A 26,777-nucleotide genomic window follows, 5' to 3' on the forward strand; every position below is an offset into this window, starting at 1 on the left:
GAAATGGAAAGATATTCCGTGCTCTTGGATTGGAAGAATTAACATAGTTAACATGTCCATACTTCCTAAAGCAATCTATAGATTCAATGCAATCCCTATCAAAGTTCCAACAACATTTTTCACAGAAATAGAACAAAGAATCCTAAAATTTATATGGAACAACAAAAGACCCCGAATAGCTAAAGGAATCCTGAGAAAAAAGAACAAAGCTGGAGGTATCACACTCCCTGATTTCAAAATATACTACAAAGCTATAGTAACCAAAACAGCATGGTACTGGCACAAAAACAGACACACAGATCAATGGAATAGAATCGAAAGCCCAGAAATAAACCCACACACCTATGGACAGCTAATCTTCGACAAAGGAGCCAAGAACATACAATGGAGAAAAGAAAGTCTCTTCAACAAATGGTGTTGGGAAAACTGGATAGCCACATGCAAAAAAATGAAAGTACACCCTTACCTTACACCATACACAAAAATTAACTCCAAATGGATTAAAGACTTGAATGTAAGACCTGAAACTATGAAACTTCTAGAAGAAAACATAGGCAGTATTCTTTTCGACATCGGTCTTAGCAACATATTTTCAAGCACCATGTCTGACGGGGCAAGAGAAACAATAGAAAAAATAAATGGGACTACATCAAACTAAAAAGCTTCTGCACAGCAAAGGAAACCATCAACAAAACGAAAAGACAACCTAACAAGTGAGAGAAGATATTTGCAAACCATACATTTGATAAGGGGTTAATCTCCAAAATATATAAAGAACTCATGCATCTCAACAACAAAAAAAACTACCAACCCAATTAAAAAATGGGCAAAAGACCTGAACAGACATTTCTCCAAAGAAGATATACAGATGGCCAACAGACACATGAAAAGATGTTCAAAATCATTAACTATCAGGGAAATGCAAATCAAAACTACAATGAGATATCACCTCACGCCCGTCAGAACGGCTATAATTAACAAGACAGGAAACAACATATGTTGGAGAGGACGTGGAGAGAAGGGAACTCTCATACACTGCTGGCGGGAGTGCAAACTGGTGCAGCCACTATGGAAAACAGTATGGAGATTCCTCAAAAAATCAAGGATACAACTACCATATGATCCAGCTATTCCACTGCTGGGTATTTATCCAAAGAACTTGAAAACACCAATGCGTAAAGATACATGCACCCCTGTGTTCACTGCAGCGTTATTCACAATAGCCAAGACTTGGAAGCAACCTAAGTGCCCATCAAGGGACGAATGGATAAAGAAGATGTGGTATATATACACAAGGGACTACTACTCAGCCATAAGAAACGATGAAATCCAGCCATTTGTGACAACATGGATGGACATTGAGGGTATTATGCAAAGTGAAATAAGTCAGAGGGAGAAGGTCAAATACCGTATGATTTCCTTCATTAAGTAGTACATAATAACAACAATAAACAAACACATAGAGACAGAGATTGGATTGGTGGTTACCAGAGGGGAGGGGGGAGAGAGAAGAGGGCGAAAGGGATAATTCAGCACATGTGTGTGGTGATGGGTTGTAATTAGTATTTGGGTGGTGAACATGATGTAATCTATGCAGAAATAGAAGTATAATGATGTACACCTGAAATTTATACAATGTTATAATCCAATGTTACTGCAATAAACAAAAAATTAAAAAAAAAAAGAAAAGAAATTTTACTGATCAACTCAAAAAAAAAACAAAAAACAAATTGAACGTTTGTGGCAACTCTAAGTCGAGCGAGCCTACTGGGTGGCACTTTTCCAACAGCATTTGCTCACTTTGTGTTTGTGTGTCACATTTTGGTAATTCTCACAATATTTCAAAGTTTTTCATTATTATTATATTTGTTATGGCGATGTGTGATCAGTGATCTTTGATGTCACTCTTGTAATTGTTTTGGGGTGCCACAAACCACACCTATGTAAGACAGCAAACTTAATCGATAAATGTGTGTGTTCCAACTGCTTCACTGACCAGCTGTTCCCCTGTCTCTCTCCCTCCTCTGGGGCCTCCTTATTCCCTGAGATACAACAAGACTGAAATTAGGCCAACAAATAACTCTACAATGGCCTCTAAGTGTTCAAGTGAAAGGAAGAGTAGCACATCTCTCACTTTAAATCAAAAGCTAGAAATGATTAAGCTTAGTGAGGAAGGCATGTTGAAAGCCAAGATGGGCCAAAAGCTAGGCCTCTTGTGCCAAACAATTAGCCACGTTGTCAATGCAAACGAAAAGATCTTGAAGGAAATTAGAAGTGCTACTCCAGTGGACACACAAATGATAAGACAGTGAAACAGCCTTATTGCTGATATGGAGAAAGTTAATTCAGTAGTCTGGACAGTAGATCAAACCAGCCACAATATTTCCTTAAGCAAAAGTCTAATCCAGAACAAGGCCTTATTTCTCTTCAATTCTATGAAGGCTAAGAGAAGTGAGGAAGCTGCAGAAGAAAAGTCTGAAGCTAGCAGGGGTTGGTTCATGAGGTTTAAAGAAAGAAACTGTCTTTATAACATAAAAGTGCAAAGTGAAGCAGCAAGTGCTGATGTAGAAGCTGCATCAAGTTATCCAGAAGATCTAGCTAAGATAATTAATGAAGGTGGCTACACTAAACAATAGATTTTCAATGTAGTCGAAACAGCCTTATATTGGAAGAAGATGTCATCTAGGACTTTCACAGCTAGAGAGAAGTCAGTGCTTTGCTTCAAAGCTTCAAAGGACAGGCTGACTATCTTGTTAGGGGCTAATGCAGCTGGTGTCTTTAAGTTGAAGCCAATGCTCTACTATTCCAAAAATCCTTGAGCCCTTAAGAATTATGCTAAATCTACTCTGCTTGTGCTCTATAAATGGAACAACAAAGTCTGGATGACAGCGTATCCGTTTACAACATGGTTTACTAAATACTTTAAGCCTACTGTTGAGACCTACTGCTCTGAAAAAAAGACTCCTTTCAAAATATTACTGCTCATTGACAATGCACCTGGTCACCCAAGAGCTCTGATGGAGATGTACAACGGGATTAATGTTGTTTTCATGCCTGCTAACACAACATCCATTCTGTAGCTCGTGGATCAAGAAGTATTTTGACTTTCAAGTCTTATTTAAGAAACATATTTTATGTTTCCTATAGTAAGGCTATAGCTGCCATCTATAGATAGTGATTCCTCCAATGGATCTGGGCAAAGTAAATTGAAAACTTTCTGGAAAGGATTTGCCATTCTAGATGCCATTAAGAACACTTGTGATTCATAGGAAGATGTCAAAATATTAACATTAACAGGAATTTGGAAGAAGTTGATTCCAACCCTCATGGATGACTTTGAGGGGTTCAAGACTTCAGTGGAGGAAGTAACTGCAGATGTGGTAGAAACAGCAAGAGAACTAGAATTAGAAGTTGAGTCTGAAGATGTGACTGAGGTGCTGCAACCTCATGATAAAACTTTAACAGATGAGGAGTTGCTTCTTATGGATGAGCAAAGAAAGTGGTTTCTTGAGATGGAATCTACTCCTGGTGAAGATGCTGTGAAGACTGTTGAAATAACAACAAAGGATTTAGAATATTACATAAACTTAGTTGATAAACCAGCAGGAGGGTTCGAGAGGACTCACTCCAATTTTGAAAGAAGTTCTACTGTGAGTAAAAGGCTATCAAACAGCATCACGTGCTAGTGAGAAGCTGTTCGTGAAAGGAAGAGTCAGTTGGTGCAGTAAATTCACTGTTGTCTTATTTCAAAAAATTGCTGCAACCACCACCTAATAGTCAGCAGCCGTTAACATCGAGGCAAGACCCTACCTCAGCAAAAAGATTATAACTTGCTGAAGGTTCAGATGATGGTTAGCATTTTTTAGGTATAAAGTATTCTTTACTTGAGGTATGTACATTTTTTTTTTAGACATAATGCTACTGTACACTTAACAGACTACAGTATAGTGTAAATAACTTTTACATGCACTGAGAACTAAAAAATTCATGTGACTTACTTTATTGCTGTGATCTGGAACTGAACCTGCAATAACTCCGAGGTATGCCTGTATAAAATTTTCTATATCCAGCAAAAATCATCCTTCAGAAATGAAGGTGAACTAGAGACATTCTCAAATGAAGAAAAACTGATTAAGAAAAACTAAGAGAACCTGTTGCTAGCAGACAACTCTACAAGAATTACTAAAGGAAGTCCTTCAGACAGAAGGAAAAAGAAACTAGAAGGAAACCTGGAACATCAGGAATGAAGGAAGAAAAACAAAAATTGTAAATATAACAAATGATTCTCCTCGAGTTTTTAAAAATATATTTTTCAGTTGAAAATAAAAATTATAGCATTGTTTGATAGGATTTCCAATGTATGTAGATATAATATTGTAAGACGACTAGGACATAAAGGGAGAAAAGTAAAGTGACCTACATGGTGGTAAGGTTTCTACATTCCAGTTGAGGTGGTAAAATATTGATTTTAAGTAGAATGTGAAAGTTAAGAATGTACGACGTAATCCCTCAAGCAACAAATTGAAAAACTATGCTAAGATATATAGTTGAAGTCACAATAAATTAAAATAGAAGACTAAAAAACGTTCATATAACCTAAAAGGCAGGAAAAAAAGGTTTCCTCAAAAACCACAAACTACCAAAATTCGCCCAAGATGAAAAAGATAACCTGATTAGTCATAAAACTATGAAAGAAATTAAATTCATAGTTGAAAATATTCCAAAACAGAAATCTCCAGGTTCAGCGAGTTTTACTGGTAAATTCTACTGAATATTTAAAGAACAAATAACACCAATTCCACACAATATTTTCCAGAAAATAGAAGGGGGAGTACTTTCCAACTCATGAAACCAGCATTACTCTGATACAAAAACCAGACAAAGATAACACAAAAAAGAGAAAAATACAGACCAATATTCCTCATGAACATAAATCTAAAAATTCTGAAAATAGCAAATTGATTCCAGTAATACATCAAAAAGAATAACACACCATGACCAAGTGGGGTTTATCCTGGGAATGCAAAGCTTGTTCAATATTAAAAAATCAATTAATGTAATCCACTGTATTCATAGTCTAAAGAAGAAAAAAAACACATGATCATATTAAGAGACAGAGAAAAAACATGACAAAATTCAACATCAGTTCATGCTAAAAACTCGCAAACAAACTAGGAATAGAAGGGAACTTCCTCAACATGACAAAGTGTATCTTCAAAAAACCTACAGCAAATACCATACTTAATGCCGAAAGACTGAATTCTTTTTCCCTAAGATCAGTAAAACAGCAAGGATGTCCACTTTAACCACTCCTATCCAACATTGCACTAGAAGTCCCAGCCAGTGCAATAAAGCAAGAAAAAGAAACAAAAGGTATACAGATTAGAAAGGAAGAAAAAGAACTGTCTCTATTCACAGACATGATTGTCTCTGTAGCAAACTCCCAAGGAATCTACAAGAAAACTCCTGGGATAAGTGAATTTAGCAAGGTCACAGGATACAAGGTTAACATAAAAATCAACCATATTTCTATATACTATCAATGTGCAATTGGAAACATGATTATTTGTATAGAATAAATTTCAATGAACCAGTTATAAGTCAGATGGATTCCCTCTAACTTTGACACATAGCTAGTCAAAAGACACAGGAGTTTCTACTTCATTGACTAGTTAATTACTTAGTTTATGGATTACCTGGAAAACGAGTTGCTATCCCTTTAACTTAGTATAACTAGTATGCCAAAAGGGACCTTTTTCGTCCTGAACCAACAGCGCTTGGATCAATAGCACTGTCTAGCACTCAGGGCATTTTGCTCTCCTTCACTTACTGCTTTGGACTTTCTTTAGAGGAATGCCAGGTTCTTCTTCCTGAAGCAGCTCAGCACTTTGTAGGAGAGCATGGACCTCTGGATGCAGGTCATCCACACTAGCTTCCCCAGAAGCCAGTGCTCTACAGTGCAATACCAAGACAACATCTTGGTTATAGAAATGAAAATATCGGCACACTCTACTTGCTTCATGCACACAGCCATCATCCAATAAGCACCCAATCAAAAAGTTTAGTGACTCTTGCTCCTTCCAATCCAGTCTATTCTCACAAGTCTCTTTGGATGGAAGGCCATTAAGTTCTAAGTATTTTGATGTGTTCAGAGCAGCCAACTTGGAGAATGAAAACTCACTGGCTAAGCTATCAAAGGAAAGTTCCCCACTAGTTGAGATCTGCTGAGAAAATCTGGGCTCTATTTCCTCCTGGTTTCCTCTGAGGGTGTGCTGGGTGATGCGGCAGAGCCAGATCTGCGTCTCCAGCTCCTCCAGCTTGTCGACAGGCACCAGGTCCTCCTGAGCAAGCCAGTGCCCTGCCAGGGTGAGCAGTAGATGGCGTTCCTCAATGCTGCTCTGTCCCTCCACAGTTGAGTACTCACATGCCACAAGGGCCTGGGCTGAGAAAAAGGAAGAAGCTGCTTTGCTTGAAATGGAATTTTTCTTAAAACTCTCATGGCATTTTTTCCAGAAGTCAATTTTTGCTTGTTTCAGGGACCACTGGTCAATATGTTTTAAGGTCTGCATTTCCTGTGTTATCTGTGAAATTTAACAAAGCAAATTTTAGTCTTTCCTCAATAAAGAAGTACCATAAACGCTAATGCTCTCTAAGTATACCATACTCGTGAAAACAAAATCAAGTCAGAGAACATGGGGCTTGGCTACACATGATCCTGGGTATTTTATCTGGAAAGTTAAGGAATGAAAAACAATTCTATATTTATCTAATTGAATGGGGTTCAAGAAGAAGCCACCTTATATTTAATTCTATTAAAAGGAAAATAATTATAGCATATTCTGTAAGCCAACCTCACATTTAAAGCATACCTTCTTCAATAGAGGGCATCTTAGGCTCCTCCATTTCTGAAAGTAATGTGTGTGTCAAAAGCCTCATCTCCTACAAATTACGTATCTCATTTGATTCTCTGTTCAGTGCTGGTTCAAAAAGCTAAGATTTTAAATACTTAAAAGGCTAATGATACCTCTTCAATAACCAAGTTGTCCACAGGTAACTCAGCTAATTCTGCTACCCTCTTGGCCAAAGCAAACTGTCCATCTGCCTCCAGTTTTTCCAAGATAGATCTACATTCATGCTGAAAATTCTCAAGGCTGTAGCTGGTAATAATTACATGGTTAATGGCTATGGACGTATCTTTCAAAATTTGGCTAAGGACACACAGCTTCTTTACATCTGGACCTGTGCCAAAGAGAAGAGGATATAAACATTTAATTAATCAAATGCCACTATGGCATTTCAAGAGTAACTAAATATCAGGGGGAAAATATGTATGTTTAACATAATAATGTGGCTAAAGGAAAAACAGAAACCTATTTTTCTACTCTGGTTGACTAGCAGAGGAAGCCATAAGGCAGCTCCCATATAGTAAGAATTATTAGGGATTAGTGCATGGACTCAGTCTACACATCTGGCTCTATATACAGGGCAGAGGTTGGTGGCCTACTATGTAGTAGGAACTCGGTCAACCTTGGGAAGATTTGGCCATTCATTCAGGTTAGTCCCACTTCTTTCTGGATTTTTGTCCTAGCTTGATTGTTCACTTGTTCATTCAATGCAGACATCATGTGGATCAAGAGACAGAACTTGTAGGACAGTTGAAGCTGCAGCTGGCCAACAGCCCAAGTGTGGCCCATTGTATTCAGAATGGAGCATCACCTTGCTCCTCTGGACATCTATCTACTTAACCCAGGGAGACCCAGCTGAGCTCTTCCTGACGTACTCAGGAAATTCTTATTATCGGTAATATTAGGAATTCTTTCCCGATAACTTACGTGGCTGGGTTTGCTCCCACTCCCAATCTGTGTAGAGCCTGTGTGTGCCCTACCATAAAGGAGTAGCATGAACAACATTCTATAGGAGCCTACTCACAATGCCGTGCGCTGAGCTGTGGTCTGATTTAGGTAGTTCCAGGGACAGTGAGACACCCTACACAATAACCACTAGTATGAACATGCTGGATTTCTTTGTTGGCATCATATAAAACACAGTTTTTTAAAAAAACACTTCTTTTCTCTAAGCACATACATGTTATACACGCACACACAAATATTCTATAAAAATAGAGATAATTTAATTATATGAATAAAATCATTATAGTAATAGTTAACAATGAAGACAATCCTTATAATTTTTCAAGGATAGAGTACCTCTGGCAAGAAAACAGGAAATTCATTTCTGAAAAAAATTAAAATTACTACATATCAATGAAAACACCTATATGTTAAAAGGATCTACTGTTTGGTCTACATAGTAACTGACAAGTACTATCTTACATACACTACATTTTGGAAACACCCCTCTTTCCTTCCAGTCACCAGCCCCACAGCCTACAACACTGGCACTGAGCTCAGCATTCTGTGCAAATCTGAGCTCTCCAGCTGAACATCTGTGAGTTTAAATGTGATAAAATAACCTTAGTAGTGAAAACATCAGAATCTAGTGTAAAAGAATAACATTATTATTCAACAAACATTTGAAGTTATCAAACAAGTAGAAAAGAGGGTAAGGCAATATCAGTTTGGTTTCATTCAATCAGCAACAAGCTTAGTGACTGCCAATGTCTGGATCAATCTGCAAAAGATAAGCACAATTTGTCTCTGAAAACCTCAAAACAAATTAGGCATTCCTGAAATAAGTTTGTGACCCTGAGCAATGATGATATTTTAAGGTTACCTATCAGAGAATGATAGTGACAGGGTAATGTAGAGGCTAGCTGGGGGGAAATGTGGCTATCTGACAACTGCTTAGAATGAGCAGATAATTGTATCATTTTATATCTTGTGCTGTGTTTTGAATGCTTTAACGATGACTGAAGTTTCCTGTAACCTCTTCTTCATACTCCGTTACGGACTGTAAATGTCATGTTATATATCATACGCATTTTAATTTCCTCAATGCCCTTCTAAACATATTTTCAAGATTAAGCTAATTTCTTAACAGCAACTTAATTGTAAGGATTGTCTTACCATCAGGGAAGAGATGCTCTACTCCAACAAACAGTTGTAAAAGCTTCCCCAGCTCATACTGGGTCCTACATTGCTGCAACATAAGCTTCAAAAGAAAACACACCTGCTCCTTCAGCCATGGGGCAGGGATGATAGTGTGGACCCTTGTGGCTGCTGTTTCAAGCTATGAAAAAAAAAAAAGAGGGTCAGGGAAAGTGGTTTCACAGGAATAGCAAATCAAAACTTCCAAATCTGGGAATGCCTAAGAAAGCCAAGGTACCATGAAAAGTCCTCTCCTGAGCCAGCCCTGATGGCCTAGTGGTTAAAGTTCAGTGCTCTCACCATTTTGGCAGCCTGCGTTTGTTTCCTGGTCACAGGACCATACCACCCATTGGTCAGTAGCCATGCTGTGGTGGCGGCTCACAAAGAAGAACTAGAAGGACTTACAACTAGGATATACAACCATGCACTGGGGCTTTGGGTACGAAAAAAGAAAAGAGGAAGATTGGCAACAGGTATTAGCTCAGGGCAAATCTTTCCCTGGGGGAAAAAAAAAAGTCATCTCCTATCACAAAGATGGATGCTTATTCAAGCCCTTTCCAAACAGCAGGAATCAGTGTTGTGGCTCAGAGGACTGGCAAAAATAAGCCCTCCTCCATGGCTTTGGAGTTTGCCTCTTTGCGAGATGTCCCGGGGTAGAGAGCTGTGTGTGTGAAAGTCAAAGACGGGAAAGAGACCTAAAGACTGAATGCTAACAATGGAGTGAACTGATGCAAACACCTCTAGTTAGTGACTGTCAAACTAATAGCCCTATGAGTTGCTGTGAAATTAACTAGACGTGTTTCACTTAACAGCTTCTTTAAAGAGGGATCTAGGGTCCAGAAGATCTGAAATCACATATGACGCCCTCTTAGAAAGACTTGCTTAACATTACTGAGCTGGTTCTACTAGTTTGCTTCTAGTTTACATTATCGTTAGAGAAGGATCTCAAGAAGCCTGGATTTATGTCATTTTAATCAAATGCTAATGACCCCAAGTAGCAGACCTCATTAGCTTGAATTAGAACATTAGTTCTTAGTCTTTATTAGTTTATCTATCTCTCTTGCTCTAAGAAGAGGGACTACAGCAGGCAGATGATAGAACTGGTTGAAGGAAAAAATATATGGAAGTAAAGGGCTGAGTCAAGGATAGAGCAGCTGCATTGCCCCTCCACAGGAAGCTGGGGCAGAGGTAGTCAGGCAAGAATAAGAAGATACCTGGGAGGACCTAAATGTAAAACGCAAAACCATAAAAATCCTAGAAGATAACATAGGAGAAAACTTAGATGACCTTGGGTAAGGTGGTGCCTTTTTAGATACAACACCAAAGACACAATCCATGAAAGAATTATTGCTAAGCTAAACTTTATTAAAATTAAAAAACTTCTGCTCAGGGCCGGCTCTGTGGCTTAGCGGTTAAGTGTGCGCGCTCTGATGCTGGCGACCCGGGTTCGGATCCCGGGTGCGCCGCGAGGCACCACTTCTCTGGCACCACTTCTCTGTCCAGCGCGAGGCCGAGTCCCACGTACAGCAACTAGAAGGATGTGAACCTATGACATACAAACTGAATAAATAAAATCTTTAAAAAAAAAAAAAAAAAAAAAAAACTTCTGCTCAACAAAAGACAATGTCAAGAGAATGAGAAGACAATCTGCAGGCTGGGAGAAAATATTTGCAAAAGACACATCTGATAAAGGACTGTTACCCAAAATATACAAAGAACTCTTTAAACAATAAGAAAGCAAACGACCCTATTAAAAAATAGGCCAAAGACCTTAACAGACACCTCACCAAAGAAGATATACGGATGGCAAATAAGCATATGAAAAGAAGCTTTACATCATATGTCATCAGGGAAATGCAAATTAAAACAACAATGACATATCCCAACATATCTATTAGAATGGCCAAAATCTAGAACACTGACAACACCAAAGGCTGGCAAGCATATGGAGCCACAGGAACACTCATACGTTGCTGGTGGGAGTGCAAAATGGTACAGCCACTTTGGAAGACAGTTTGGTGATTTCTTATAAAACTAACCATACTCTCACCATGTGATCCAGCAATCTTGCTCCTCGGCATTTACCGAAAGGAATTGAAAACTTACGTCACAAAACACAAAAACTGGCACATGGATGTTTAGAGCAGCTTTATTCAAAATTGCCTAAACTTGGAAGCAATGAAGATGTTCTTCAGTGGGTGAATGGATAAATAGACTTGGTACATCCAGAAAATGTAATATTATTCAGCATTAAAAAGAAATAAGCTATCAACTCATGAAAAGACATGGAGGAAACTTAGATGCAGTAAGTGAAAGAATCCAATCTTAAAAGTCTACATTCTATATGATTCCAATTATACCACATTCTGGAAAAGTCAAAACTATAGAGACAGCAAAAAGATCAGTAGTTGCCAGGGGTTGGGGGTGGGGAGGGATGAACAGACAGAGTACAGAGGATTTTTAGGGCAGTGAATATACTCTGTATATTATAATGATGGACATATATCATTATACATTTGTCCAATGTACACCCAAGGAATGTATAACACCAAGAGTGAACCCTAAGGTAAACTATGGATTTTGGATGATTATGATATGTCAATATAAGTTCATCCTTGGTAACAAATGGACCATTCTGGTGAGTGATACTGATAATGGGGGAGGCTATGCACATGTGGGGATAGGGAGTATACTGGAAATCGCTGTACATTCCTCTCAGTTTTGTTGTAAACTATAACTGCTCTGAAAAATAAATTCCTTAAAAAAAAAAGGGGGCGGGGAGAGATGGCAGAGTAGAAAGCACCAGGAATCTGTCTCCCTACCTAGACAACAACTGCACTAGCAGAATCTGTCTGATGTAACTGTTTTGGAACTCTGGAGTCTGCTGAAGGCTTGCAACTTCCAGAGGAAGACTTAGAAGGTAAATTACCGAACTTTGGTCAATTTCAGCCCTTAGCACAGTAACAGCTACCCATCCCCAAACCCTAGTCACATGGTAGGCAGTTGTGCACATGTTCCTGAAGCAGCTTGCACACAGCTTACAGGAGTCAGTGGTGGTTGCGGGACAATGGATGACACACAATGATCTTATCTTCCAAATGTTGGAGATCTGTGCTCTGATCACTGATTGCTGCTTCTGACCACAGAAGGGCAGACAAGGAGGCAGGCAGCCATTGTTGTTTCACCTACCCCATTGTTGCAAGCCCCTTCCCCTCCAGCTTAAGTACTTCCAGGGTATTTAAAGGGCCAGAGCCCTTTTTCTCCCCCCTTCATTTTTTGCTTTTTCCCCTTTCGAGAGCCAGACATTAAAGACTAAATGGGAGTCCCAGAAGAAAGAAAGGGGTAGAGAAAAATAGTTGAGGTAATAATGGCTGAAAACTTCCCAAATCTGATGAAAAACATGAATATAAACATCCAAGAAGCTCAAAGAACTTCAATTAAGATGAACTCAAAGAGACCCAGACTGAGACATATTATAAGCAAACTTGCAAAAGACAAAGAGAATCTTGAAAGCAATGAGAGAGAAGCAACTGATCACATAAAAGGGATCCTCAATAAGATTACCAGCAGATTTCTCATCAAAAATTTTAGAGGCCAGAAGACAGTGGGCTAGTATATTTAAAGTGCTCAAAGAAAAAAACCGTCAACCAAGAACCCTATATTTGGCAAAACTGTCCTTCAAAAGTGAAGTAGAAATTAAGACATTCCCAGGTAAACAAAAGCCGAGTCAGTTCCCAACCACTAGACCTGCCCTGCAAGAAATACTTGAGGGAGTCCTGCAAGGTAAAATGAAAGGACACTAGACAGTACCACAAAGCCATATGGAGAAATAAAGAGCTCAATAAAGGTAAATACACAAGCAATTGTAAAAGCTAATATTATTGTAGCTATGGATTTTTTGTTTACATTTAAAGAAAAAAGAAAAATTCTTAGTATAAAAGGCAGCATTACTGTAACTTTGGTTTGTAACTCCAAATCTTGTTTTCTTCATAATTTAAGAGACTCATGCATTGAAAATAATTATTAGTTTATGTTTTGGGGCACACAATGTATAAAGTTGTGATTTTATGACATCAATAACCAAAAGGGGTGGGGACAGAGCTGTAAAGGAGCATTTTTGTATGTTATTAAAGTTAAGCTGGTATAAATTCAAATTACAGTGTTATAACTTTTGGATGTTAAGTGTAATCCCCATGGTAACCACAAAGAAAATAGCTATAGACACAAAACGAAATGAGAAAGGAATGTAAACATTTCACTAAAAAATATCAACTAAATACAAAAGAAGACAGGAATGCAGGAAATGAGGGACAAAAAAACTATAAGGCATATAGAAAACAAACAGCACAATGACAGAAGTAAGTTCCTCGTCAGTAATTACTTTAAAACGTAAATAGATTAAACTCTCCAATGAAAAGACAGGGATTGGCAAAATGGATAAAAACACATGATCCAACTATATGCTATCTTGAGAGACTCACTTGAGACTCACTTGAGATCCAAAGACATAAATAAACAGGCTGAAAGTGAAAGCATGGAGGGCCGGCCCCGTGGCTTAGCGGTTAAGCGCGTGTGCTCCGCTGCTGGGGGCCCGGGTTCGGATCCCGGGCGTGCACCGAGGCACCGCTTCTCCGGCCATGCTGAGGCCGAATCCCACATACAGCAACTAGAAGATGTGCAGCTATGACATACAACTATCTACTGGGGCTTTGGGGGGAAAAATAAATAAATAAAATCTTTAAAAAAAAAAAAAAAAAGACAGTATCAACAGAGTAAAAAGGCAACCCATAGAATGGGAGAAAAGTATTTGCAAATAATATATCTGATATGGGATTAATATCCAGAATATACAGAGAATACCTAGAACTCAACAACAACAAAACAAACAACCTGATACAAAAATGGGCAAAGGACTTGAATAGACATTTCTCCAAAGAAGATATACAAACAGCCAATAAGCACATGAAAAGATGCTCAACATCACTAATCGTTAGGGAAATGCAAATCAAAACTCTAATGAGATACTACCTCATACCCATTAGGATGACTACTATCAAAAAAACAGACAAGTGTTGGTGAGAATGTGGAGAAATTAGAACCCTTGTGCACTGATGTTGAGAATGTAAAATGGTACAGCTGCTGTGGAAAACAGTATGGAGGTTCCTCAAAATATTAAAAACAGAATTACCATATGACCCAACAATGCCACTTCTGGGTAGATACCCAAAAGAATTGAAAGCAGGGTCTCGAAGAGATATTTATACACCATGTTCATAGCAGCATTATTCATTATAGCTAAAATGTGGAAGCAACCAAAGTGTCCGTCAATGGATGAATGGATAAACAAAATGTGGTATATACATACAATGGAATATTATTCAGAATTAAAAAGGAAGGAAATTCTGACACATGCTACAACATGGATCAACTTTGAGGACATTACTCTAAGTGAAATAAGCCAGTCACAAAAAGACAAATACTGTACTATTTCACTTATATGAGATACTTAGAGCAGTCGAAATCATAAAGACAGAAAGCTGAATGGTAGTTGCCAGAGGTTAGGGGTAGTGGAGAAGGGGCAGTTATCCTTTAATGAGTATAGAGTTTCAGTTTTACAAGATGAAGAGTTATGGGGATGGATGGTGGTGACGGTCGCACAACAATGTGAATGTGTTTAACACCATTGGACTGCACACTTAAAAAAGGTTAAGATGGTAAATGTTATGTGTATTTTACCACAATAAAAAATAATATTTAAAAAAAAAGGAAGAAGATACCTGGTAGTGCCCCAGCCATGGAGAGCAACAGACTGAAAAAATTAACATCCCTATTTTCTGTGATTTAGGAGCCTCAGGCATATTTGAGTTATTGATTCAATATTTTCAAATAATTTAACTTTTAAATCTTCATTAAGTTAAGACCAATGTGACTGAAAACAAAAGCCTATAATGAGGTTCCACTGTGATATATTTGTTGGGTAGAATTAGTACATAGTTTTGTCTCATTTATCATAGAGCTCTTTTCGGGTACAAAAGGCAAAAGTGCTGAAAGCCCAAACAAGACAAAAGCGTATTTCTTTTCCTTTCTTATAACTTCCTCTTTTTTTCCATAGGGTTAATTAGCTCCACATGATAAACAGGCCCGAAACAAGCATCTGAATAGGTAAAGCCTGAAGTTGACCACAAGGCTCAGCATCATGTGGACAGGGACCACGAGGAGTGTTGATGAAAAAAGCCATTATTTTCTGTCACAGTGAATAAAGCAGTGTTAAACATTCTTCACACTCAATGGCTGCTGGAGATATCTTTTTTTTTTTTTTTTTAGATTTTTTTTTATTTATTCAGTTTTTTCCCCCCAAAGCCCCAGTAGATAGTTGTATGTCATAGGTTCACATCCTTCTAGTTGCTGTACGTGGGACTCGGCCTCACGTTGGACGGAGAAGTGGTGCCTCGGGGCGCTCCCGGGATCCGAACCCGGGACGCCAGCATCAGAGCGCGCGCACTTAACCGCTAAGCCACGGAGCCGGCCCATGCTGGAGATATCTTGAACTGGCAAAATGTGGCCCATGTACCATGATACTCCTCTCCAGCACCCACAGCAGATATCATTAATCTCTTTCCCACTGAGCTTGGCTGTAGCATTCAGATACTGATCAGAGTTAGCACATCAGATGATATCTCTCTGTCATCCCTGGAACTGAGGTGCTGTAAGCAAGGCCACTGCAACTCCTACCCTGCCTCCCCATCTCTGGAACAGTACAAATGATTTACTTTGAATTATCCCACACAACAGCTATTCACCTGCTGCCACATCCTCATTACTAGCAGACAACAGGCCACTCTAACCAATTTCAGATTAGCGAGAGAGAGCACTATAATTCCAACTTACAGTTTCAAGATTCTTCTGGAACTCCAATAGTTTAGCTTCGGCTTCCTTATAATTCTTGAAGAACATACACAGTTCATACATCTCCATCATCAATAGTAACGGGGAATCCTTTAAGGAAGAGTAAATGAAATTACAAAATCCTGAACTTAATATTATTTTTTCAATGAATAATGCCAATATAAGAGGTTAAAGTACACAAATACTATTAACAACAGCTTCATAGAATGAAATCATTGATGTTAAAAAGAAAGGAAGCTACATTTATATTTCTTTTAGGAAAAAAGATACTCAGGCCCGGTACATCTACTCAATAGCCCATTTTCTGTCTGTGCTATACTTGGTCCACCACACATGAGCAGGAAGCATTCCACTAGATGGTGCTAGGATACCTCTACATACACTCCTGGATAATGGGTTCCACTGACTCACCAACCTACAGCGGTCTGTAGCATCAACCCATACATTTCCATCACTTCAGTGGGAGCTTTTCGGTCAGAAGACAGCAGTTTGGGAATTAGAAAGTATGGGTCTGAACTATAAGTACAAGTCACTTATTAAAGTACTTTGAGACCCTGGGCATGTTACTTAAGTTCTGTGAGCCTTGGTTTATTACTCTGTAAAATGAGGATAATACAACTTCATAATATCCTCATACAACATCATCTTTGTAGAGGATTATTGTGAGAACCAACTGAAATAATGTATACAAAGCACTCTGCCAAATAGATGGTAGTTTTATTATCATTATTTGTTGTTGGCTAAAAAACAAAAATCCAGGAATAGGAATAATTGAAAAAGCCAACAGGGGATATTCTGAAGTAATGCTTTTAAACTAAGGAAAGAAATGAAGTGACTATCACCACCTTAAAGAAAAGCTGGAAACCTCTGATGAGAGTTTTGCTCTTCTGCCTTGATAATAACATTCTCCAGATGACTGAGAGGTCCTCAAGGTTCCAAGTGTGGCCCTCCAGTGAGCCCTGAATGTGTCCCATTGCTTCAGCTGCAACACTGTCCTCCACAGAAGTGATGATCCAAACACACAGACAAGGAATAGTACTGGCATCCTGCCATTGGATAAGAACTTTTCAAAATAAAATAACACTGAGCCTGGATTACCGAACAGAGGAAGTTTCCAGCAATGCTACAACTACAGATAGATATTTCTTGCTTAGAACAAGTAATCTCACTAAATTAGTTAAAATGGCTTGAAAAGCCTTCAAACATGAAACAAACTCTAATGAACAAACAAGAGACTATTATAAACTGTCCTGCAGAGTATGGCAGGTCAAAAGGCCAAGAGACTGAGGGGATACATGTGGAAGTCAGGGAAGTACTAAGTATAAGAAAACAGGACTGCCCTTCATAGAACTGCTGATCAAAGGACTGTCTAAAGCATCCCTCTTCCTTGCTCAAGAGGCAGTGGTGGTCAGTCCACTAAAGCATCCTTCTCTATGACTGCCAACCAGGAACCAAGGCTCTGACCACTTAAGTTACTGAATGTCAAGTCACAAGATGGCCTGGAGCCTAAGCTAGAGAAGCACAAAAAGTTATAGTGACCTGGGAAACACACGGTGGAGCCTCACTGTCATCATCATCCTACTTCCTCTCTGATTATCAGCTTTCCCCATTCCCCTCCCCCTTTTATATTGTTCTCTGGGTCCTTAATTCTGGCTTCTCACGATCCTCACCTGGAGACATGAGGCCAGAACACTAAGGATAGGGGCCTGTTGTTTCACTGCTTCAGCCAGGAGCCAACACCAGGATTTTGGCTCCTCTGGGCACTGCAGCAGAATTTTAAAGAAATCAGTCATCCTTTCTTTGTTTCTCTGGAGTTCCTGGGGGGACTTGTTGTAGACTTGATCATTATCCATTCCGGAGTTGGATGCTGAGGGCAAATTCTCAAAAGCCAGCCGTAAGTGGTCTTGAAGGACAGGGCTGAAATACTGGAGAAGAGATTTCACCTAGAAAACATATTAGATGATTAAAACAGACAACCAACTTTCAGTTTCAGATGGAGCTGAAAACGTTAGAGAAAAGCACAGGCAAAATTGTTCTTTCTCACCCTGAACTGTGTCAGAGGTGACCTTATAATTTTACAAAGTTGTTTGCTGCTTTTCAGTGAACTTCCATTTTCAATCCGGAGTCACCAAAACTCTTCCGTCATCTCTTTAGTACTAATGACTAGTCCTTTGTCTAAAGCCAATCTGCTGAAATCTTAGTAAAACTAATAGTGTCATATCAAACAAAAGCCTATGTGTACACAACAGGAAGAACACTATTTTTCCTCCAAGAAGTATTCCAATTTCCTCTTCTTGAATAACTGGCAACAACTGGTGGCTTACCTCCTCTGGGTGGTAATTATGGAGTTGGCTATGAATAATGAACTGTAACCAATCATTTCCTTTGGCACATTCTGTCAGGTAAGACGTGCTCAGTTTCATATTGTGGAGCCTGCAGAATTGTACCACTAATGCCCATTGGCTGCTGGATTCACTGGATAATCTGTAATTGGGGGTGGGGGTGGTAGAGAAAAAAAACTAGTTAAAATATAGCTGTAGTTTTAAATTGGAAAATTAGTAAAACTAATTTAACTAGAGTACATTCTCCAAAAAGCCTTTCAACAAATACCAAATATTTATCAGACTGCTTTGGAAAAACAAGGATTCACCCATAATGCACAATAGCTTTCTTAGTGTAACCGCACAATTCATTCCTTTTCACCAACCAAGTATCTATCAAACTAGCTATGTACCATCTTTAGGAGAATTGAGAAAACAGTCACTTAAGAAATTTTCTGAGGGCTGGCCCTGTGGCATAGCGGTTAAGTGCACGAGCTCTGCTGCTGGTGGCCCGGGTTCGGATCCCAGGTGCGCACCGATGCACCACTTGTCAGGCCATGCTGTGGCGGCATCCCACATAAAGTGGAGGAAGATGGGCATGGATGTTAGCTCAGGGCTGATCTTGCTCACAAAAAAAAAAAAGAGAGAGAAATTTTCTGAGTGCTTAATTCTCTTGTATGACTCACTTTAGATTATCACAGCCCTGACAGGTACCTGGGCTTCCTCAATAAGGGGAGGGTTTCCTGAAAGCAGGAAACTGTCGAGCAGAGTCAGCGATAGGAGGTACAGAAGAATGGTGCACTCCCCAGGTCGGGGGTGGCGGGGTCAGCCCCAGTGCGACAGCACAGAGGAAAGATGGCATGAATGTGTAAGGAGAGGGGATTTTGTAGATAGATGGTCACCTCAACTTCCATTATCAACTGACATATATTAGCAAGAAAAATTAAGGACATCACTTAGAGTCAAATTTTGTGAGATTCATCCCACATCTTCTGAAATGATTTCAACATGTAACACTTAAGAGACTGCTCTGACCAGCAGTCCAATGGAGGAGACAAAGCTCCTCTCCATTTCTTGGAAACTCCATCTATAAAGAGGGAATCATTATTTTCACCCTCCTATTACTGACAGCAAGATGCAATTAAAACCCATTATCCATTTACTGAGTATCTGCTATATGCTGAATGAGTAGAAGGTGAGGTCCAGGGGGATTGATGAACATATCTGAGGTGTTGGAAGAAAGACTAGGCAAACACACATTGGAATAATAAAGCTTGCTAGAAAGGAGGTTGGGACTGCAACTCACAAACCTCTTTGTTTCCTGCTGCTGAATGCTATTCCATACACCTTCTTCTAAGAGAACAAGCAATTCTTCTACGGTTGCCTTTTCACCCGCAGCCAGTTTAGACAGTTTTTCAGCTGTAAGGAATATAAACAACAAAATATGGTCAAGAGAAAAGGTCAGGAACTGGGCATTTCTGTTTGAAGAGTGTGGCCCGGGGCCATTTCAGAACCCAATTAAAGGACACAAGCAAGTGAGATAAAGAACAAACTCTCTGCAGAAGGATGAAACAAGAAGATAATTGTTTCCTGCCCAACCACTCACAATTCAATGCCTTATACCTATTCATTCCTTGTCCTCTAAACAAGCCAAACCACATAAAGAAAAGGTGCTGTACCTAGAGACTCTCTGATAAAGCTGTATGGAGCATCTTCATTTCTACACTTGTAACTCAAAATTATATTGGCCGCTTTCATATCAACTCTGAGCTTGAGGCTGTCGAGGCCAAGCAATTCTAAGAAACAAACACAGGCAGCTCCTATTGAAGGTATGTGGAAGGAGGAGAGCCCTAAAACATAGGCTTCATTGCCTATTTGCTGGATCCTGAAAAAGAAAGGAATCAAAGTCACATCAGCACATGAAAATTGTTTCTCACCAGGAAAAGCAGATGGCATTACATGAGTGGTACATGGAGTGTCAGATACATGTGATGTTGGGCTTCCTCCCCCTTCCCTTTTTTTTTTTTCCTTGGTGAGGAAGATCAGCCCTGAGCTAACATCCATGCCAATCCTCCTCTTTTTGCTGAGGAAGACCAGCCCTGAGCTAACATCTATTGCCAATCCTCCTCCTTTTTTTTTTCCCTTTTTCTCCCCAAAGCCCCAGTAGATAGTTGTATGTCATAGTTGCACATCCTTCTTAGTTGCTGTATGTGGGAGGCTGCCTCAGCATGGCCAGACAAGCAGTGTGTCGGTGTGCGCCTGGGATCCGAACCCGGGCCGCCAGTAGCGGAGCGCCCGCACTTAACCGCTAAGCCATGGGGCCAGCCCCTCCCCCTTCCCTTTTTGAGCCCCTTGCACACATCCATTTAGGTTCTCAGTAGCTTTTAGTTGTCTTCTGGCTCCATAGCCCACCATTTCTTTATATTTTACCTTTTCTTAAAACACCTACTCATAGTCCAAATTACTCTTGCTTCCAACTTCATCCAGGGAACACAGTGTAGAATTTCCCAAAGACTGCCAATTTGTGGTCTTATCAATTATGAGTATGTACACAAATTACCAAGAAAATTAATGCCACCTAAAGTTTGATATCATAAAGCACATATATTTTAAACGACTCATATATGTACTTTTATATGCATAGAAAAATTTTGAGGAAAAGATGCACAAGAAATTAACCACGTTTATTTACTATGTAGAATGAGGATAGGAGACTAAGGGACTTTTATCGTTCATTTTTCACCCTTCTGAGCAACTTGAGTATTTTACCATAAAAATGCAGTATTCTCTTAATTATGAAGCAAACCAATAAAGTAAATCTATATTTAACTGCTGATTATATCAAATACTCCTCCCAATTCTGTGCTTTTTATAAAAGTGAATTATAAAAGACAAAGACTTTAAATACAGAGTTCACATCTCATTATAGAATTCTCTTTAGAGTTAACTGTTAACATTTGACAAGTTGGATCATTTTTTTAAAATATGATTTAAAAATATATTTATTATCTTTTAAAATATATTTACCTTTTTTCCTGTTAACAAAAGCAACACATGCTAAATCCCAAAAACTTGGGATACACAGAAAAGCACAAATGAAAAAAAAAAAAATCACCATCCAAATATAATCACTGTTCATTGTGGTACACATTTCTAGTACGTTTATTTTTTTATTTTTTGTTCAGGAAGACTGGCCCTGGGCTAACATCCATGCCCATCTTCCTCCACTTCATATGGGACGCTGCCACAGCATGGCTTGCCAAGCAGTGCGCCGGTGCGCGCCCGGGATCCGAACTGGCGAACCCCGGGCCGCCGCAACGGAGCGTGCGCACTTAACCGCTTGCGCCACCGGGCCGGCCCCTCCAGTATGTTTTTTTTTAAATGCACGTGTAAAATTCACAAATATGCATTTTATTAAGAGCACAAATTACGTTTTATTTTTTATTTATTTTTTATTTATTTTTGCTCAGGAAGATCCGCCCTGAGCTAACATCTGTTGCCAATCCTCCTCTTTTTTTGCTTGAGGAAGATTAGCCCTGAGCTAACATCTGTGCCAACCTTCCTCTATTTTGTATGTGGGTCACCACCGCAGAATGGCTGACGAGTGGTTTAGGTCTGCTGGTGGGATCCAAACCTGCGAACCCAGGCTGCTGAAGAGAAGCGCGCCAAACTAACCACTATGCCACGGGGCTGGCCCCTACAAATTATGTTCTAAATACTCACAGCTGCTTGGGAGTCTTGCTCTTGGTTAATTCCTGGACCAGAAAAGTACCAAATGCAAATGATGGCCGTCCATGATGTAAATAATAAGCAAAATTCAGACGTTCCACTATAGCATACTTATTAACCAAGTCAGGGCTAGAGAAATGTGGGAGATGACTTGATGCATCTGTGGACGAAGTGAAGCAATATTAATTCTCTGCATCTCACCATGATTAATTTCAGATTTGAATGTGGAAAACTTAACTCTGCAATGGTAAAAGAAAACTGGTTGCTATAATTATTTTGTACCACTGTGTACCACTTTGGACCACCAAAATGTAATAGTTTCATTTCAATGTGGAGAGGAAGCCCTCATTTTATACAAAAATGTGTACTTGAGAAGATGCATAAAAACTTATAAATTATGCTTTTCCTCCACTGAACTTGTAATTTTAAATGCTTTAATTCCATATTTAACGATCCTTTAACTTCACAATGGCAATAACCCTTTAGCTACAAAATCTCTGCTAACAATTTGCAAAAGCTTTTTAATTCAGTCACGCAGCTCATTACACAATGAAATCTCTGCTTAACATATCTAAATGAGTCCTCTATTCACCAACGCCAACTCACTGTACTTTTCTCCAACGAATACTCTAAGAACATCTTTTCCTCCATATTAATATCCTCCAATATTCTTTTGTTATCACTAGTTGTACTTTCTTTTTTTTTTTTTTTTTAAAGATTTTATTTATTTTATTTTTCCCCCCAAAGCCCCAGTGGATAGTTGTGTGTCGTAGCTGCACATCCTTCTAGTTGCTGTATGTGGGACTCAGCCTCAGGATGAACGGAGAAGTGGTGCCTCGATGCGTACCCGGGCACCCGGGATCCGAACCCGGGCCACCAGCATCGCAGCGCGCGCACTTAACCACCAAGCCACAGGGCCGGCCCCTTTTTTTTTTTTTTTTTAAAGATTTTATTTATTTTAATGTACTTTCTGATGTTATACTCATAGAGCACCTCATCATCTACATGATGGTACCATCTTTCTAAGACCAGCAGAGGAGTTCAGTTTAAAGTTCCTCTGTGCCCATGAAAGGAGCAGAAAAAATATTTTTTCTCTTTTTAAAGAAATTTAAACCCAGAGGATATTTGGATGTGATAAGTTAGTACGAAATATCAAGTCCTAATCTTTAATTGCCTTTTAACCACTTACGACCTATAAAAAAAAAGATAAAATAACATTTTGAACTATTAGGGAACCAATTCTGGAAAACAGTGCATATGCTCTTTATTTCAGAAATAAGCTTTCAACTTTGAAAATAAGTTTTATTCTCCCATGGAATTCCAAGGATTTTTTATATTGTGACTTGGCTCCTTTAAAAAAACCACAAAGACCTTAAAGGTGTCTGTCATCTTACAAAGCTATTACTTAAAACTACACCTCCTTTGAGATTAAAAAATTGTCACATGCTTATCTGTGTTCTTTGTAAGATCAGAGTGACTTTGGTAACTTACAATTCCATATAAAACCATTCATTCATTCATTAAATAGTTCCTGAGTCCATGTAAAGTATACAGTACTTCCAGGTGCCAAATGAGCAAACTTGAGTTTTTCACTCAAATAAGACTCTGATTTTTTAGCAGTTAGGGGCTAGAGTGGAGGTTGTGTTTAGGAGAATATTCTACCCTAAGGGAAATTTTTCTCTGGCTTGCCACAGAAGCCAAGTCACCACGCAGTTGCCTTACATCCCCTTTCAGTGGTAAACCATACGAAAAAAGAACGTACAAATACAAACCTCTAATTTTATAAATCTATATTATGTTTTCATGATAATTGTTTCATTCACTTTGTGCTTTATTTGCATAAAATATGTTTTAAACTTCTAAAAACCAGGCAGAGCATATGCCTTCAACTTCCTCTGTTTCCCTAGTACCTAGTAGAGTGCTTGATCTCCAAGAGGGTGTCAAGACTCGCTAAGTGAAGGAGTTGGAGGTATTAGAGCAAGACAAGGGATTCTGTTTACTCTCTAGTAACTTCACTGAGATTAGAAATTGTATTTTCATTAGAAAATACATTTTCTGGGCCGGCCCCGTGGCTTATCGGTTAAGTGCGCGCACTCCGCTGCTGGCGGCCCGGGGTTCGAATCCCGGGCGTGCACCAATGCACCGCTTCTCCGGCCATGCTGAGGCCACGTCCCACATGCAGCAACTAAAAGGATATGCAGCTATGACATACAACTATCTACTGGGGCGTTGTTGGGGGGGGGATAAAAATAAATAAAAATAAAAAAAAAAAAGAAAATACACTTTCTACTTTATTCAGCACTCAGCAAATATTTATTGAACATCTCTTATAAGCCTGGCACTGCAATGGGCTCTGGACACTAGGTAAATTCAATTTTTGAAATCTGAACTTATAAAACTGACACATTAGAAAATTCATATTTTTGCATGTGAATAAATATTTACAGGATATATATTATATGCAAAGTACTAATCTGAAGCCTACTTTAGAGTAATATAGGCAGAGGCACCATAGGTAACATGATATTAAAGGCTAACTCTAAATGCAAAAGAAAAAAAAATAGAAAAAGCAGAGTTTAAGAATGGCACCAAAAAAATCAGAGAAACTCTTATGGTCTAGAAGAGAGAACGCCAATGTGTGTGCATCTGGTGCTGACCGTGTGCCAGGAACTGTGAGAGCTTTTTAAAGGCCTTATCTCCTTTCATTCTCATATAACATGTGAGGTGCACTGTTATTAAACTTACTTTATAGGGAATTGAAGAGAGGTTAAATCACTTGCCCAAGATCACACAGCTATTACATGGTAGAGCCAGGATTTGTCTAATGCCAACACCTATGCCCTTCACTTTTATACTACTATACTGTTAACAAAGAGGGATTCTGGGCAAGGGAGAAATTTAAGCAGATATGTACACATTACATTTCCCAGCAAGCACAGCATTAGTGACCTAATCCAACGACTTTTAACTCACAACATGTTTTCCATTCAGTCTCCTAGACAATGTTTTCCACTGGAATGTGCCTTTATTTTTAAAAATAGAAAGCAGTGGAAAAAACTGAATTGGCTTTACATAAATTTACTCCCACTGTCAACACTGCTGAAATACTTCTAAAGCAAGATGTACCCGTAATGACTTACCTCCTATAGCTAGAGTGTTGGCAGACTGCCAGCCAAACAATCTACTGGGATCAAAGGGCAATAATGACTGAAAAAGAGGGAAAGTAAAATCAGAGTTAAAAGTTAATTGATTCTAATTTTTAATTTTTTTTTTGTGTCGAAGATCAGTCCTGAGCTAACATCCATGCCAATCCTCCTCTTTTTGCTGAGGAAGACGGACTCTGAGCTAACATCCATGCCAACCTTCCTCCACTTTATGTGGGACGCCGCACAGCATGGCCTGTGTCGGTGCGCACCTAGGATCCGAACCCGGGCTGCCAGCAGCAGAGCACGTGCACTTAACTGCTACGTCATGGGGCTGGCCCCAAAAGTTAATTGATTCTAAAATAAGTAATAAAATTATATAAAAGGACTTCACAGGTAGTCTGCTTCCCTTCTCTAGGGCAATTAAAAACCTTATCTTTCTGGACACAAATTCTTTTAATACAGCTAAAAACAAAAAAGAATGTACAAGACACTTTTTTATCTTAATAAAAATAGAACTGGCTGTGTTCCTTTTAAAGACTCTCCTCACTTCAAACTATGCCTGCAAAGTACTCTCTTTTGGTAGAAGTAGCATCAGTTATAATGTAAAATGGGCTTTAGAAATGCTTTTGGAATCACAAGGCAAGAGGACTAAGAGGCTAGAAAATGTTACCAAGTAAACATGACAAAGTGCATAAGGCAGGTCAGGAAAGGAAAGGGTTAAAGGAATGTGGATCACCACCAACAAAGAAAGAGCCGACTAGGGTCAAGTCAGTCAGAAACCATTTGAGAGCAGGGAGCAGTGACTGAAATCTGTCTAGGCCAAAGGTTTAGCAAAGACGATAAACAGATGGTGGAAGGGATATACAAGAAAGCAGAACTAATTATTAAGTCTAGATTTGGATGGCTAAGGAAATAGCAGCTTTGATTTAAAATTAAGGGAGAGTCTGTGGTCTATTAAGCAAGGAATACTTTTCCTAAAATAACAGGATTCAAAAATTACATCAGTCAACTTGAAAACAGAACAAACAACTTGAAACTACTTATGTTTTAGGCTGATTGAATCCACTGTAGGTAGTGAGACTACGTTTTTATATACTCCACTTATATATAGTTTATACCAGTGCTCCTCAAAGTGCTGTCTGCAATGAGATAAGAAGCTTGTGATAAATATATATCCAGCTTAGTGCTTCCTTCTTCAAGAAAGCCTCGATACATTTAAAAAAAAAAAAAAGAAAAAAAGCCTGCTGAACTAAACAGCATGCTTAGTGACAGAAGATTCACATTCTGGTGCAAGATCCTAATCTCATCACATACCAGCAACAAGCAGTGCATGGACTGGTGCCCATCTGGGGACTTTTTTGAGTAGCACCAGTCTATACCCTAAAAATTTTTCACATTAGAGTAAGAGAGATTTTGTATCTTTACAGGATTACAGAGCTTATTTTGAATTGAAGACACTATGGGAATATGTGCACCCAGAAAAAAAAACAAAAGCCTTTTGAAACGAGAAATGAACAAAAGAAGGTGCTCTTAGCTGAGGATCCCTGAATAGGTTTCACATAATCTGTGAATTCCTTTGAAATATAAGCAAAATTATATGCATATGTGCAATTTTTCTGGGTAGAGAG

At 39.0% G+C, this 26,777-nt stretch overlaps 1 protein-coding gene across 6 annotated transcripts in view; it reads right to left on the reverse strand.

Annotated features, from left to right (window-relative positions):
- Positions 1-26,777, reverse strand: part of SPG11 (SPG11 vesicle trafficking associated, spatacsin) — an 87,957-nt gene that overhangs the window by 18,163 nt on the left and 43,017 nt on the right. For 4 of the 6 annotated variants that reach the window (XM_087426540.1, XM_004421511.3, XM_087426523.1 and 1 more), the window contains 11 exons: positions 25,144-25,210; positions 21,998-22,163; positions 19,954-20,159; positions 19,585-19,693; positions 18,278-18,437; positions 17,624-17,896; positions 16,799-16,999; positions 15,936-16,043; positions 9,027-9,189; positions 7,025-7,239; positions 5,831-6,581 (listed from right to left, as the gene is read on the reverse strand). In XM_087426540.1, coding sequence (XP_087282666.1) covers positions 5,831-6,581; positions 7,025-7,239; positions 9,027-9,189; positions 15,936-16,043; positions 16,799-16,999; positions 17,624-17,896; positions 18,278-18,437; positions 19,585-19,693; positions 19,954-20,159; positions 21,998-22,163; positions 25,144-25,210 — 2,419 coding nt within the window. The remainder of the gene's footprint in view (positions 1-5,830; positions 6,582-7,024; positions 7,240-9,026; positions 9,190-15,935; positions 16,044-16,798; positions 17,000-17,623; positions 17,897-18,277; positions 18,438-19,584; positions 19,694-19,953; positions 20,160-21,997; positions 22,164-25,143; positions 25,211-26,777) is intronic. The other 2 variants (XM_087426547.1, XM_087426529.1) reach the window with 2 other exon arrangements.

The sequence above is a fragment of the Ceratotherium simum genome, chromosome 3, assembly GCF_057802395.1.
Source record: "Ceratotherium simum simum isolate JZ-2026a chromosome 3, ASM5780239v1, whole genome shotgun sequence".
In the NCBI taxonomy this organism is placed as follows: Eukaryota; Metazoa; Chordata; class Mammalia; order Perissodactyla; family Rhinocerotidae; genus Ceratotherium; species Ceratotherium simum.